The 16,797-nt window shown below is 39.5% G+C and overlaps 1 protein-coding gene across 1 annotated transcript in view; it reads left to right on the top strand.

Moving 5' to 3' along the window:
• PRKAA1 (protein kinase AMP-activated catalytic subunit alpha 1) overlaps nucleotides 1-16,797 on the top strand; it is a 35,026-nt gene that overhangs the window by 13,294 nt on the left and 4,935 nt on the right. Inside the window, exons 2-7 of the mRNA XM_074952503.1 lie at nucleotides 5,003-5,144; nucleotides 8,908-9,001; nucleotides 9,845-9,989; nucleotides 11,875-11,962; nucleotides 13,832-14,056; nucleotides 15,986-16,472. Coding sequence (XP_074808604.1) covers nucleotides 5,003-5,144; nucleotides 8,908-9,001; nucleotides 9,845-9,989; nucleotides 11,875-11,962; nucleotides 13,832-14,056; nucleotides 15,986-16,472 — 1,181 coding nt within the window. The remainder of the gene's footprint in view (nucleotides 1-5,002; nucleotides 5,145-8,907; nucleotides 9,002-9,844; nucleotides 9,990-11,874; nucleotides 11,963-13,831; nucleotides 14,057-15,985; nucleotides 16,473-16,797) is intronic.

Raw genomic sequence — 16,797 nt, 5'->3', positions numbered from 1 at the left:
AAAAGGCAGATCTTCACTCGTGGCTTAAACCTCTTTTGGAATTCCTGATGACTGCATCCAGAATGGTCTTCTCATAGTGACCATTGATCTGGTTGCAGTGTTGGAGGTACTCAGTGAGACCTGCAAAATGGTTATTGCCACTGATGGACCTTCTGAAAGAAATTTCTCAGATAGCTGCAAAACTTTGTCCCATTGTATGTAATCGTACTTGGCCAGTAAGTATTGGTAAATGACTATATGAATCTGCAAACTAGCAGAAAAGTAAACTTTCCTCCCTAGGGGATACATTTTTCTTGGGCTCCTTAGCCCAGATCTACAGTTGTAAAGTTCTGTTGTAAAAGTTCCCTATGCACTTGTTTCTGTCTTTGGACATAACACACTACATCACTCCAGGCATCCGTACTCTAGCAAGATTCTTAGGCAGGAGAATGCCTGTCTTCTGGTTTCTCTCACCTGCAGGGCCCAGTATGGTAAGTATGCTCAGACGCAGAATGTCAAATTTAGTCACTGTCCTGTAAAATTTCATGAAGATCTCAGAGGTGTTTGCCATTCTTTTGAGAAGGCCCTGGAAGGTCCTGAAATTTTCTATAGTGGATGTACTTGTAAGGAGTCATACCCTCATCAGGTGAGGAGGATGATTAAGCAGAGGCCCAGGTTGAGCCTCATATTCTTCCACAAGGTCTCCCTCTTCACTAAGAGGTTTGTGGTCTTCAGGTTGTAGTGATTCCTGATGGACAGATTGAGGTTCCCTAGCAGAACTTTTAGGAGGAGGCAGTTTTACTCTTGGACCTTGAAGTAGAATAAGGAACAGGCAGTAGAGGCTATGGGATTCTGAGATTAATAGGGTTGGGTCAGTTTCCCATAAAGGAAGAACATAGAGTGCCACAATGGAGGGAACCATGAGGTGAGAGACCTCTCCGGAGCATGAGGCTTGTGCTGAGGAGAACTTCTGACAGGAGCACTCCTATGAAATAATCTGTGTTAAGGCAAATGCCTCCTAGACACTCTTATCATTAGGATCAGAGGATGCTGAAAAGTAAAGCTTCTCTAATGGAGGTGCAGATATCTGTGGAGTGGAAACCAGAAAAGTCTCTGATTTTTTTTAAAGCCTGCAAGGGAGCTACCCATACTGATGAGACTGGACAGGGAGGGATTTTTATCTTTGGTACCTCTAGGTTCCCATACCAACAGAACCCTGGACACGTGATAAGAGATATGTCTAACAATGAAGGCTCTGGTTCATCAGTGATCATAATGTCCACTTGAAATGTAAATGCAGCTTTAGTAGATAAAGGCAGAACTGGGACCATCAGTACTGGAAGTACACTCTCGGAAGAAGTCTTGTCAGACTGCAGTGCTGATAACTGAGGCCAATTGTGCACATGACAACATTGTCATCGAGGTGACGCTGATCACTGATGAAGCAGTACAAAAGGTAAGAGATGCAAGCTCTCAGTCTTAGGCTCTCTGCGCCAATGTGATTTTGAAGGGGCTGATTTTGGTACATGAGCACGATGAACATTTGTTCTCTTCTTGGCTTGGTTCTAAGCTCCACCAGGAGATCTGTGATCTTTCCTGTCGTGGGCAGCAGAAGCTACTGCCTGACCCAAGGAGAGATGGTGAATGAACTCTGTGTTTCCTAGCAGCCTGAGGTTTCTTGACTAGCAGATTTTATTTTCTGGAGTGACATCCATGTAGTTGGGGCACTTGAAGCTGATTTCCCAGCAGACAACAGCTGCTCCTTTGAATCAGACACACTGCATAGATTTCTCCATCTAAAATAATTTTTCACATGCATCACAACCCATCTGTGTGCACTTTGGGGGAGGGAGAGAAGCTACAAATGGCACACTGGAAGAGTCACATCACTAGACAAACCAACCAAGCATCAGTGTGTATATTAACAGTTACAGCAGCCTCTGATGCAGGGTACATTTTGAACTCTGGAGACTTTCTCTGCACCATTAGTCATGCCTTGGTACTGAGGAGTAGATCCACTGAGGAATAACATTTGATTTTTTGGGTTTTTTAACCCAATTGGTTTTAATTTATCAAACAACACTAAGCTAATTATAATCCTAAACTATCTAATTGCTACGGGGAAACAGAACACTGAGGACTCAGACTTGCTAACACAGGTGGTAAGAAATAACTGAGTGGCAGTTGAGGATGTCCTTGTCTTTATATGGTTGACAATACTGAACCAAGTCCCATTATGTTTTATGGCTAGGCCATAAGTGAAGTGGAAAACTTGTATCTTATAACTGTAGCTTTACAAGCTATAGGTAATGCTGCACTGGTAGCTTTACCAGATAAGGAATGGAATTGTACAAAGAGCTGGAAGGAGATGTATTCACCAAAAATATGTAAATTGTTTGTAACTACTTGTTTGACTGTCTAAGGTGTGTTGTGCAACTAAGAAAAGAAAATACCTAGCAGTAATCAAATAAGGGACAAAACCTTCTGAAAACGTGATAGCTATGCTAAATTGTTTAGCTATGAGTTATGTTAATGTTAAGTTTTTTTTCCAAGAATGTTTTTCACTCTTAAGTTGTTTAACTGAGGGGAAATGTAAAATGTAATTTCTGTGCTAGTTGCAGAAACATACCAGAAAGATAAGATAAAAGATTTTGTTGCTTAACCAACATGCATGCTGTACCAAGTTACAGCTAGTGCAGATAAGCTTTGCCTTTTGGAGAGCTACTTTCAAAACAAGATAAAACTGGTAAGAACTGATGTGTAAATCTTGTCTGTTGTAAACTGGGGAATATATATGAATAGAGTTGAGCTTGCACTTTGGGACAGACTGAAAGCTGTAAGTGCTGTGAAACTGTTCTCCCTATAAAGTAATGACCTTTCTGCGTTGTGCTGATCTATTTTTGATTGAGCCTTGTTTATCGGAGGACTTATCAGTAGAATAATTGAACCCCAACAACACCTTGTTGTGAGATGTGCACAGCCTCAATGGACACTGCTGGCTAAAAGGTTGATGGACAACCTATAGTAGGATCTTTGTGGACAAATGCTCTAAGAACTGTAATTTTCCTCTGACTCTTTATTGCTGTATTATATCATTTTTATTGTAGACTTGGGTAAAAGCGGACTGTTCCCTCTGAGTCAATTAACTTTTTTCATCGCTACTAGCTGCATAAATGGTCTTTGCAAGACCGTGATGAGATGTTAATATCCTAACAGGGAACTATCCTGCACTTACAGGGCGAAAGCTTACACACCTTTGGAAAGCTTACACTGGAAAGCTTTCCCATCTGACATTTGTGGTCCTCATGCTCTGGTTATTCTCCCATACTTCATGCTGGTTCTGCTGTGCTGACTAATGCAGTAAATATTCTGTGTAATACTACTTTGAGGTTTTCTTAATAGTCTGTCACAATCTCTTATAAATAACCCTTCTATGTAACTAAAGTAGTAATAGTATGGTTTAAAATTTAGTAACACTGCAGTCCCTGCCTTCAAGGTTTTTGACAATAATCCATTCATTTTTATACAGGCAAATTAGGGACAGGATGATGCATCTCACAGCAGGTCAGGATTATTAATACAACTGAGAGTGATCTTCCCCCTGCCAGGGCCTTTTCTTGCTGCCGTGGAAAACTTCAGCAGGGAGCCACTGGAGCCTTCCCTGCTGCCTCCCCCCGCCAGAGCCTTTCACTGTTGGAAACATCTAGGGAAATTGGGAGCAAGAGCTGGTGAAAAGTCCGAAGAGGAAGAAAGACTTGAGGAGCAGAATTAGGGCAAGGGCTAATCACTACATTAGAATATTAAGTTATTTAGGAATATTAAGCTTCACTGTTTAACTTCCAAATTCTTACAGGCCGTTTTTGTTCAATAAATTAAAAGGAGATGGAGATACTGCAATCTTTCCCATAGCTTCTACTCACTGTTTACCGAGTATAATCTGACAAAGGATTAGGGAGTCGAACCAGAGAACCAGTTTGAACTGGTATTTTTACTTGAACCTGAACCATAATTTTGTCCTATCTACTAAACCTGGACTGGGGGGGGAAAGATTGGGTTACCAGTTAAAATAAAGGTTCAGCATTTTTTAAGCTCAGTATTTTAAAAACTACTTCGATGTTGAGTTATCTGTCATCGGTGTTTTTTGCTGGGTTTGTAATTGGTTTAACTTTTTCATGACCACAGCTTTCCATATTTTTTGAACCATTCCTCAGTGGTTGGGCAATTATTACCCAAAACCTTACCAGTGTTTCTTTTATATATGCTACCACTAATTTGTGTGTGTGCTGTAAATAACTAGTGGTAAGATAACCATTCTAAATTGTATATGGGGTCAGATGAACTGAAGTGTAGATAAATAGACTTTAATTGCCAACTGTAAAGTGTGATTGAAGGTTTCTTAGCAGTTATTCAAAGTAACTGATGAAGCATAAAGTAGGCAATAACTCTATGTAGAAAGTAATGGGAGAAAACCCTAAGACTGATTATTGTCAGAAGAAGAATGTTCCTTGGAGCATGGGGGGGGGGGGGGGGGGGGGAGCAGACTTCCAAGATGATAGCTCCAGAGAAGTATGGGCCTGCTAGCAAATCAGCCAAAAAGCTTAGGTGATTTAGGCACAGTAGGCCAATGGGATCCCTGCTTAACAAGAAGGGTAATGATGGGAATACAAAATAGCCTTTCAGTTGAGGATTCTCTTCTTTGAGGTGCAGCAAAAATGCAGGAACACATGAAAAAGTATCAAGGCCCTGAAAGACATACAAAATCCCTTACTACACAAAGCTAGTGCATTAGGGGTGTGTGTATGTTCTTGTACTTCTAACTTGACTCCTGATCTTACCCTGCAAGTACAGAGGAGGGAGAGCTTCAAAACAAACCTTAACCTATAACCTTCTCCAGGATCATGGGGATAGGAGGAATACTCTAATCTTGCTTGGGTGTTTCCAGACCACACAAGGTTCCAAATGAGATTTATTTTTCTGAAGAGTGCTTGGCAATCCTGACTGACTGTTCCTTCTTCCCTGGCAGTTGGCAAACATGAGCTGACTGGGCACAAAGTGGCAGTGAAGATATTGAATCGACAGAAGATTCGCAGCCTTGATGTAGTAGGAAAAATCCGCAGAGAGATTCAGAACCTCAAGCTTTTTAGACATCCACATATAATTAAACTGTAAGTTTTTAATTTTTATTACCTCTATAATTAGCATTGTTGACCTGGAACACAAATAACCTAAAATATCAAATATAACAGTGTAAACTTAAAGGTAGAGAGCAATGTTACATTTTATTGGAGCAGTAACTTTTTTCCCCTCCAGCAGCTGTCCAATTTCAGGTATATGGGATTTTTTCCAGTGCTTTTGCTGCAACGCATCTTAAGGAAATTGATTTTCTGTGACGAGATGATATCTTTCCTTAGATCTTTGTTGGTTGCAAACTCATCAATAAGCTAGTGTTCATAAATGGAATTGCTAACAGAAATAAACACACAACCCTTCTGTCCTCAACTGGTAGTTAGTATTAAGTGGTTATATTGGACCCTATTTTTCTGTTTGCAGTATGGCTGAGTAATATGGGGTGGAGCTGAGGAAAATAGTTTTTGTAGGGAGGTCCAGACTTATTCTGCCCTAAAGTGTTTTTCTAGCTTCACTGCAGTATGGTGTATCCAGATGTAGGTTTGCTCTTTAGAAGTTTCTTTGAGCCAGGGAATCGGTAATCTCTGGCATACATGACTTTAGTATATAGAAGGGGAAGAACTCTTAAAGGGTGTGTCCTCACTGCAGAGTTAACTCAAGTGATCAGCCTTCAGGTGTGAGCACCTGGGTTGGCCTGCCTAATCTGTGAGGAGCAATTCTGCAGTCATCTGGCATCCACACTATTACTTTTGCTCATATGAAGCATTAAAACTTGTAGGGTTAAATCCCCTGGTACTTAGCACTGCAGTAAGTGGAGTTGCTCTGGTTCTCTCCTAGTGAATTGTGGGTGAACTTGTCTCTCATAGATATCAAGGTCAGAAGGAACCACTATGATCATCTAGTCTGACCTCCTGCACAATGCAGGCCACAGAATCTCACCCACCCACTCCTGCAATAAACCTCTCACCTATGTCTGAGCTATTGAAGTCCTCTAATCATGGTTTAAAGACTTCAAGGGGCAGAGAATCCTCCAGCAAGTGTCCCGTGCCCCATGCTACAGAGGAAGGTGAAAAACCTCCAGGGCCTCTTCCTATCTGCCCTGGAGGAAAATTCCTTCCCGACCCTCTTGTTCTGGTCACAGGTGGGAGTGGGGGTTGGAGGAATGCACGGAGGACTATCAGCACTTAAGTGGCTTATCCTGCATCCATACTGCAATGTGTGAGAGCTCCAGTCAAAGTGTAAGCAGCATTTAGGTTTTAGCCTGTACTCCGAGATGGGCCAGTTAGCTCAGGTGTTAAGCACCACTATGCTTGGGTGGGAGGCTTTTTATATTAGAGCTGGATTAGGGTAACACCTAAAAACTAGAGAGTTCCAGCTGTAATGAAGACAAACATTGATTAAGCAATGTCAAGTATGGTTTCAAGCTCATTGTATCAACTAAGAATGATTAAAATTCTCTGTTTTTTAAAAAAAAAAAGAGAGTAATTGCTTGCCCTAATTTGAAATATACCCTGTTGTGATCTTGACCCTTCTTAACAATAGGCCACAACTTCTTTCCACTTCTAAACATTTGTTCAGCTGATAAAATCTTAAAATCACAACATGTTAAAGGTTGACAGTTTCGTGGCTAAAGTGCCGCAATATAAAATTTTTCTCTACAAACTCATCTCACTGTCTCTAGAATATTAGTTTAAGATAATGTTTCCCAAAATATGAGGCACATCCCTCAAAGACTGAGAGGGTGTAAAGGACTAGTGGGCACAGGGGATGAGGTGTCTCAGATGTTTTCCAGAATTGAGTTTTCTATTTTGAAAACAGTGAGACCTTGTCTACATTTGGGAAGTTTTTATGGCACAGCCATACTGACAAACCTTCATAGTATAGATGCAGCTTGTATTGGGATAAATACCAGCACAGTTTACACCAGTTACCCAGGAAATGTAAGCTATACCCGCAAAAGCACTTATACCAGCAGAGCTATGTGTGGGGAAGAGGAATTCACATGTAGCTGACATACTAGGATAGCTGTAATTTCAGGATGTAGACCAGGCCCTAATCTCTAGCTGTAACCCTGAAGTTAACCCTGAAAACCTAACCCTAGTGCAACTGTTGCAGTAATGTCTGGCTAAAGCCAGGTCAACACTTAAAACTTAGGTTGACATGGCTACTTGTTAGGGGTGTGTAATAGCTAATAGCTGTATCTACACTGAGATTATGCCAGCATAGTTGCATCAGCACAGTTTGCTGCTATAGTCCCTGTAGTGTGGACATGGCCTGAGTTTTCAGAGCACCTGAACTACTAGCTCTGAGGTGTAAACTGTCCTATTTATTTTAGAGGGGGTGTGGTACCTGGGATGACCAGTGATACTTCCCATCTTCTTTGAGCAGTGAAATAGTTAACAAGGTTGACATTTATATAGTATCATATTACGAAGATCTAAACAATATATTTTGAATGAATGACCACTCCTGTTGGATATGTCTGATACCATATGTCATTTGTTTAATTTTCTTCAAGGGAGGCTCAGCTTTCAAAAGTTTAGGAAATACTGGCTTAAACAATGTTGTTGGTTAGAAATAACTTCAGAAGTAGTCATAATGCAGTATATTAAAGAGAATTTCATTGTAATGTAAGATACTAACAAGTCATTTAGATGATAAAGAATGAGTCACTAAACTGAAATATCTCAAATTAAACTATATAAAACTAAATCAAACAAGAATGAACTGCCTTAATAGTCTTGTAAGATAGAATAAGAGCCTCAGAATTCAGGATGCATTAGAAATCTGAGTATTAAAATATATTCTGTTCAGTATTTTGATTGTTTACAAGTTAGCAAGTATTAATCACCCAGGTGGTCTGAGAGCTCATTCTTGTCAGTGTAGCTCAAGAATAACGTGACCAGGTATGCTGAAACTTGTTTTCCCTTACCCTGGGAAATCTTTCTATAAGAAAACACTGCAGTCCTTCTGTTGTGTCTACAAGAAGTTAGTTAATTTGTACCACCAGTATACATGGCATGCCTAAACTGAATCACCACATGACTTTGCCGCTTGTCTGTCTTCATCCACCGTCTTACTGTTACCCCTACTTGTCACATCACATCTAAATATAGACTGTAAAATCAAGGGAGAGACCTAGTCTTTCTGTTTGTTCTGGAAGTAGTAGCTGGCTTTTGGGTGCTGTAGAACTTGTACATAAAATGTCATATAGGAAACCGAGAAAACAAGTCCAAGCATGTTGGGGTTGATTAAACAAACTGTTCAATTAACCACTTCTACATTACTTTAGTAAGCTTCCTAACTTCCTCTGCAACTGTTCGATCTCCTTAAACCCCTTCTAAAGTCCTTAAACCCCTTCCTGCTTGTATTTTAAAAACATTTAAATGTTTGACTCCTTGTACAATAACAAGAATAATGTTGTGTTATAGTGATGCCCTTTGTCTCTAACAAGTACTTGTCTCTTCCTTAGCTTTTTTTTTAGTTATGGAAAGGGGGCTATAATATTTTTAATAGGCCTGAGAAACTTCTGTTCCTAATCTGCTGGCTTAAACTAGGCCTCCTACTCAGAAGTGTAAATTCTCTTTAATATGCTTCCACCTGTTGCTGCAGTGGTCCCATTCCCTGATGAGAGATACTGAAACAGGGATTTCTGAACAACTTAATTTCATATAGGAAATATTTAGTTCTAAAGTATAGCTTATATCCAAATTTAACAAGCCCAATGCTGTTTTAATTATAATTAACTAGTTGTATCTTGTGGGTGTGCAGTGGAATTAATAGATATGTTACCTTTATCAGGTACCAAGTCATCAGTACACCATCTGACATTTTCATGGTGATGGAATATGTTTCTGGAGGGGAACTGTTCGATTATATCTGTAAAAATGGAAGGGTAAGACGACCTTCAGCTCTACAAAACAGTAGATCGCATTTTGTAATCACTTTTGCAAAAATGTTTCTCGCTAGGTGAAGAGCTGTTCTTATCTAGTCTTTCAGTTAGCAGTAGCATGTCTCAAAGTATCCTATCCTTTTTCTAACTCAGTAAACTTTGCTCTGAAACTAACACTAATAAGTGGCGTCTGCTAGTTTAAACTTTCATTCATAAATGTAGTTTTCTTATTTGAAACTGCACTTGCCTCTTTAATTGAACAGTGATACTAATTTTAATCAGTCAAAATTACTGCATCTGTGCAAAGCAGACTATAACTTTATGTAACCTTTCATTTTTAACTTTCTAAAGGTTTTGATCAAGTTGAATTTGCAACTTTTGATGTTTGTTTCAATCCGATATATCAAATGCTTTTTCTACATAAAGCAAAAATAGAGAATGCATGAGCTCCAAGGATGTATGTTCCTAATCACATGACCCCTATGACAGTCATGCTTCTGAAATTGATTGGAATAAGCAAGTTTTGACTGTGTAATTAACTCAGTGGATAACGTTCCTTAAAAGTGTTCTGTTTAAGGCATTGTGGGCTAGAAAAATTCATTCTGGGTTCTACTACTGGCTCTGCCACTGAATCATTGTGTGGTAGTCAGTTCATCTTCCCATCTGTTGTTTTATCTGTAAAGTGTCCAGGCTGTAAAATACTTAAGTGTAACCTGTTGCATTTTTTATTGCATCCAAATACTGACTTGCATGGAAATGTAATACAAATAATACTTACTACTTGCTGATTCAAGAAAAATGTTGGACAGATAAGAGTATTTTAAATGGCTTCTTTTCCTTTCTTAGCTTGATGAGAAGGAGAGTAGACGTTTATTCCAGCAGATCCTTTCAGGTGTGGATTATTGTCACAGGCATATGGTTGTACATAGAGACTTGAAACCTGAAAATGTACTACTTGATGCACACATGAATGCCAAGATAGCTGATTTTGGTGAGCATTTATTTTATTCTAAACTTGATCATGTTCAAGTTTCATCAGATGCTATTTATTAATGCAGAAAATATTCAATTATTGGAGTTGTGATACTTGGATACCATGGTGATGGGCACAGTACAAGAACCTAAGGAGTGTCCCAAAAAGAAATATGAGAACATTGCTTAGTGCACAGTTTTCTTCTCCTTATAGGCCATCTTTGAGCCAGACGTTTTCTGTGACTGGATAGAAATTAGTCTGGCCTGGTCTGGTAGAACAAAAATGTCACTAAGTATTAAATTGTATTTAGCATTTAATGCATGTTACTCCATTTATTTCAAAATTGACTTTTGGCAAGTTCCTTATCTTCTATATCTTTCTCCACTGGTAAAATCGGGACAACTATCCACCTTTTGTTTTAATAACTCAATGTCTTCTGATCCACAAGGACGGTTCAGCAAACTTCATAAGAACCACATCATTCTAGTGAAAGGCATTAATGATGGTATAGCACTTAGTACTATTATTCAGTACTACTTTCCATATCTAACTATAAATTCAACTTAAAATTAAAAAAGTAAAAAGATCTACCCTGATGATGTTGACAGTATAAAACTGAAACTTAAGATAATGAAAGGTAAAAGAGGAACTAACTTCTTACTAATTCTTGCACTTGCTATGTATTGTCTGCTTAGCCAAGGGAAGGAAGGTTATAGTTCTTTACTTGTACAGACTTGCTATAAAAGAGCACAAAATACAACTACAGAAAGACAGGGGCAGCTAGTTTTCAGGACTGCCAGCATTAGGAAACCTTCTTGCCATATAAACATAGACAGGTATCCATATTGCTACATAATCCTGATATTTCTCTTGTAGACATAGTGGATTATACCCGCCCTTGTAAAGCGCTTTGAGATCTCTGATGAAAGGTGCTATATAAATGCTAAGTATTCAATTATTTCAAAGGTATGGTGTTCAAATACATTGGGGGTTGGGAGTCCTGTTAATTATTTCTGTCAAAGGGTTTTACTACATTGATATGCAGAATGCTTTTAGATGAACGATTACTTATTCTTTTACAGCAAAACAAAATGCAGTATTAACTGTTAAAATGGCTTTATTACCGTGGATAAATTTTAGCAAAGCTGTTGAACTTATTTAACTAAACAAGAGTATTTATAAAGAAACCTGTTCAGTTTAATAAGTATGAAAACTGGTTGAGGCACTCTTCTCTATCACTTTAGATTCAAAAAAGGGAGTATTGCATTAATGCAGTAAGCCATAGCCAGAACACTCAATCCTATCCAAGCTGTAGTCTGCAGCTCCCCAGTGGATGTTGAGAGAGTGCCCGTCTGCTGCTGTAGGTATAATCACTATACTGTTCTGTAAAGAGCTGCTATTGAATCTTGTGTTCTGTAGAGGCTATTCCTTGGACTGTTCTGTGGTAGTCTTCCACTTCAAGCATTTGGAAGCAATCACTGTTAAGAATGCTTTCTCTTGTTGAAGTCCCACCTTACTGCAGTCCTGTGTCTCCCTTAGAACAACTGAGTCCTCCATTATGTCTCTGGACATTTCCAAAACAGACTTTTCTTGCTGCGTCTTGGAACGGATGTATTCTCTTAGGCATGCCTAGATCATGTGCATACATGTCTTTAGTTTTATTGAACTGATGCTGAAGAGCAAAACTAAATTCTGGTATACTGTATGCAACATCTTACACTGCACTGTTCTTTTTCTGTACACATTTCAGTAATTCTAAACTGCTGTACTTTATAATTTAGAAAAAGTAAACTGTAACTTATTACTCGTATTAGCATTAGTGGTTGGATTAAGATGCCCATACAGTATGTAATCAGTTTCCTGTAGCTGAATTTTTTTAGTAGCTGCTTTTGTACACTTTCAGGTCTTTCAAATATGATGTCAGATGGAGAGTTTTTAAGAACAAGCTGTGGTTCCCCTAACTATGCTGCACCAGAAGTAATTTCAGGAAGGTAGTATCTCTTATATTCGATAAATGTATTCATGTAGTTGAAAAATACCTTGCTATTCAATATTAAAGATAACAAGACAATATTATAGTACACAAGCTCAACGTTGACTTTCTGTCCCTTGCTAATTTCTTGAAGTTTACCTATACATTGATTGAAGGGGCCAATAAAGCTGACTAGACCACTAGTGTCACTGTACTGTATCAAGTAGTCCGAAATGCAGTGTGTGTATGCTGTATCCAAGTCAGTTTGGTAAAAATGCAGTTTTATCAACTAGAAAATTCATGTACAGTGAATATCATAAACTGTATCTATCACTTTCCAGAATTACCAAAATGGTCTGTTTAGTACAGTATTTTGCCAAACAGTGGGTTCCAACCCACCAGGGGATCGCAGGAAGGTCCCAGATGGGTCGCCATGTCCAGTGGTGGATTAACCCATCACTGGGCCCTGACCTAGGCAAACATTATGGTGCAGAGGGGAGGACTGGGGGAGATGGAAAGCGAGCTCACCCCACACTCACCCTGCAGTGGCAGCTCCTGTGCTGGAAGGCTGGGCCCAGCTTTTTGCTCTAGTGCAGGGTCGCAGCACCATTCAGGTTTGGCCTGGCTTCCCCTTTGTCATGGGGGGAAACTGGCCAAATATGAGTGGTTCTACAACTCCGTGCACCATGTTGCAATGCCTGGAGGTAGGTGCAGTCTCATGTGATAGGAGCTGCCACTGCAGGGTGAAGATGGGGTGGGCTGGCTCGCTCCCCATCTCCACCAGGCCTCCTCTCTGCACTGGGCCAGAATTAGGGTTGTGGTGCCGGGGCAGATGAGGGGATACGTGTCTGGTGAGTCACCAAAAAAAAACAAAAAAAAAAAACCAACCCCAAATGCAGTCGGTGGGTTGCCTTATTAAAAAGTTTGGGAACAACTGACCTAATGAATCATAGTTCACACTTTGGAAGTAGCACTTTATTTTCTGACTAACAGATAGAAAAGTTCCAGGCAGGAAAGTTTGGTATTAGTGTGAACTTTTACTGTGGCATATTAGGCCCAAATGTCACTTTCCCTATTTTAGCTCAATCCTGCAACTATTAAATCGTCCAACACAGTTAGTCAACAGTAGAGTGCAGTCAGATGTGACTTGCAGCTTGTGTAGGTATACACATGCTAGCTTTAATCTAGCTAGCTTGCTAAAAATCAGCAATGAAGAAACAGCTGTGCTTGCTAGCAATGCAAATATGTACCCTGGGAACTATGCAAGTTTGAACATTCCAGGCTGAAGCCCATGCCACTGGTGCATCTTCATTGCTGTTTTTACAAGATAGCTAGATTAAAGCTAGCACAAGTATACAGTACCTACACGAGCTGCAAATTGTACCTCCGTTTGCAGGATAAACATACCCTTAATGGCGTCTGTTCTGGACACCCCACTGACTTCCACCCCACTGCAGTAGTTACTGTTGCTGAGCATAATCCAGGCATCTGATTTATTAGTAAATGGGACAAGGAAACATGGGAACTTAATTTCCCTTCCCCCTAGGATGATGATTGTGGTTTGGATATAATTTGCCAAATACATGTTTACATTGACCAGCCTTGTCACTGTAGTATGGCCTTCCCCTCAATTTAGCACTATGGTAAATTACATAGATGTGTGATTCACACAAAGGCAGAGCAGAATTCATCTATACATCCATGCCCTACCTGTCTGGTGGAGTTCAGCTGCACAATCATGTGCATACTGTGCCTCCCCTGAACAGTGCTGGTAGGCCTCAATTTGTCTGTGTTCTTTTAACTACTACAACATATAAACAAGTTGCAAAAAGATATATAATTAAATGTACTGTGCTACTATAACTTATTAACAGATAACCTTTTCCAGATTATATGCAGGTCCAGAAGTAGATATTTGGAGCAGTGGGGTTATTCTCTATGCTCTGTTATGTGGAACCCTTCCATTTGATGATGATCACGTGCCAACGCTTTTTAAGAAGATATGTGACGGTATCTTTTATACCCCTCAATATCTGAATCCATCTGTTATTAGCCTTCTGAAACACATGCTGCAGGTGGATCCCATGAAGAGAGCTACAATCAGAGACATTAGGTAAAAAACAATAATTGATGTCTAATCACAGATGCCACAGTAGAAATCAACGGAACTAAGAAATCGTTCATAAAAATGGTTCTGCCATACAACCTATTGTTACTCTCCATTGGTATACATATTTGTGTTTTGGCTTTTGGAAATCTGACAGCTCTGGTTCCAAATGGCAAAATCTGCTTATGCCTAGAATTCTATTACTAATACACTTAAAAGGTGTTGGAGTTCAAGATATTGAAGTGTCTGTATTGATCCTTGAGGGGGAAAAAGAGATCCTTCTAAAAATTGGGATTAGGGCAGAAAGAGACATAAAGATGTACAAATCCTAAAGAAAGATAAGTGTTAATGTTAGTGTGTAATATACTTTTCGTGTACCTTCCATCAGAAGATATCAGTGCTTTATGAACACTGGGCCTTATAATAATTGTGCTAATTGGTAGGTGGGGGGCATACTAATCTGACAGATGCTTTTAACGAATAAGGTACAGAGAAGCTAAGTGATGTGATGAAGGTGTCTGGGGAAGACTGTGGCAGGGTAGGGTTAGATCTGATACCGAAGCAAGTGCTTTAACCATAAGACCATGCTTTCACTCCTTGTACAGGACAAATTGCAAAATTAATCTATTGGTTTCCTTGATTAACTGCCCTGTTACATTTTCATATCTTTAGATGAAGATTGTAATATTTTCATAGTCTTTACTACCAATTGTCATTGCAAAATTCTTGTTTCATGACACATCACTGGACATTTCTTATGTAGCTAGCTCAATGCACTGAAATGACAAATCTGCTCTTTATTGTATTTTCCAGTGGGTCAGACAACTTTGAAAAATAAGGTTTCTGCTGTATTTTAACTTTTATTGTGTTTTGAAATGTAAACTGTAAATCTTTGTTCTTGTATGTTGGTTAATACCAGACAGTACCAAAAGGCTGTCGTCTGACAGACTTTTCTTACCCTTTCCTTGGCAGTTTAAGTCTACTAACTTTTGGGGGCAGTGAGGGAAGCTGACTCTTGAATACAGATTAGAATGAACGATGGCTAACAAAATGTTAAAATTCTAGTTTCTTTACATCTACCAATCCCTGTCCTAATGCCTATCAAGGAGGTAGGTTATTCTATATAACAGGACTAGGGACCTTTCTTATGCACAAGTAGTATGTGGATATTGGGTCAAATTCAAGAAATACTTTTGGCAGAAAAAATTTAAAAAAAATTTCCAACCATTTCAAAACAAAACATTTTGACTATTTCAAAATTTAGCTGGACTTTTTTAAAACTGAAAAACACACAACAACAAAAAAAATTTATTTCAGGTCAAATAAAACTTTTTTGGGGGTTAAGCCTATGGACCGAAAAATCAATTATTGGTTCCGGTCTGGCTGGGAGGAGAAGGGGACACCTAATGCATGATGATCAGCAATGAGTAAACATTGTTAGAATCAGACTGAAAATTCCAAAAATAAGGAGTTTGTGTTTTTTGTTACTGCCATCAAGGAGTTGACAAACAACCTACTAGAGTGTGGTTCAAGTAGGGTATAATCTAGAGTTGAAATATTAAGGCCATGTCTATGCTAGGTGAAAAAGGTGGCCAATACAATGTAAAATACTAATGTAGACAAAGCAAATTGTAGTTCGGTATGAACCTCTACCCCCTATGTCAAGTAAAACTACAACTTGCCTGGTGTGTACTAACACTTTTTTAAAAACACACCTCCTTTTCCTGGTGTTGACCTGACCTAAAACAAAATAGAGCTTTCGGTTTCAGCTTTCGTGGGTTATCCTGACATCAACAATTTTCCTTTTTAGGAACAATGAAATGCTTTACTAAATCTCATAATTAATAAAAGTTTGTCTTTAACTATTCAGTTTTCCTTAAAAGTTTACATAAAATCTGTGTGGCTGAACTCAAAACTACTTATTTTTATATCCAGGGAGCATGAGTGGTTCAAGCAGGACCTTCCCAAGTATCTCTTTCCTGAAGACCCATCCTATAGCTCAAACATGATTGATGACGAAGCCTTGAAAGAAGTGTGTGAGAAGTTTGAATGCACAGAAGAGGAGGTGCTAAGCTGTTTATATAGCCGAAATCATCAAGACCCCTTAGCAGTTGCCTATCACCTCATTATAGATAACAGAAGAATAATGAATGAGGCCAAAGACTTCTATTTGGCAACAAGCCCACCCGATTCTTTTCTTGATGATCACCATTTGTCTCGCCCTCATCCTGAAAGAGTGCCATTTTTAGTAGCTGAAGCACCACGGCCACGTCACACACTTGATGAGCTCAACCCACAAAAGTCAAAACACCAAGGTGTAAGAAGAGCTAAGTGGCATTTAGGAATTCGGAGTCAAAGTCGACCAAATGACATCATGGCAGAAGTTTGTCGAGCAATTAAACAATTGGATTACGAATGGAAGGTGAGGGAACAAAAAGCTTTCTGACAGATGGTTATGTTTAGCTTAAAACACAAAATTGATACCTTCCTTTAGGACAGGGGTGGGCAAACTTTTTGGCCCAAAGGCCACATCTGGGTGGGGAAATTGCATGTAGGGCTGGGACAGGGGGTTGGGGTGTGGGAGGGAGTATGGTGTGCAGGAAGGGGCTCAAGGCAAGCAGTTGGGGTGAGGAGGGGGGGCGGGCGGGGTATACAAGGGGGTTCAGGGCAGGGGATTAATGTGCAGGAGGGGTATGTCAGGGGGCTCAGGGCAGGGGGTTGGGGTGCAGGGTGCAGCCCTGGAGCAG

This window comes from Natator depressus, chromosome 5 (assembly GCF_965152275.1).
Source record: "Natator depressus isolate rNatDep1 chromosome 5, rNatDep2.hap1, whole genome shotgun sequence".
NCBI classification, from domain to species: Eukaryota; Metazoa; Chordata; order Testudines; family Cheloniidae; genus Natator; species Natator depressus.
The sequence above is the reverse complement of the archived record's forward strand: the minus strand, read 5'-3'. Positions and strand labels throughout refer to the sequence as shown.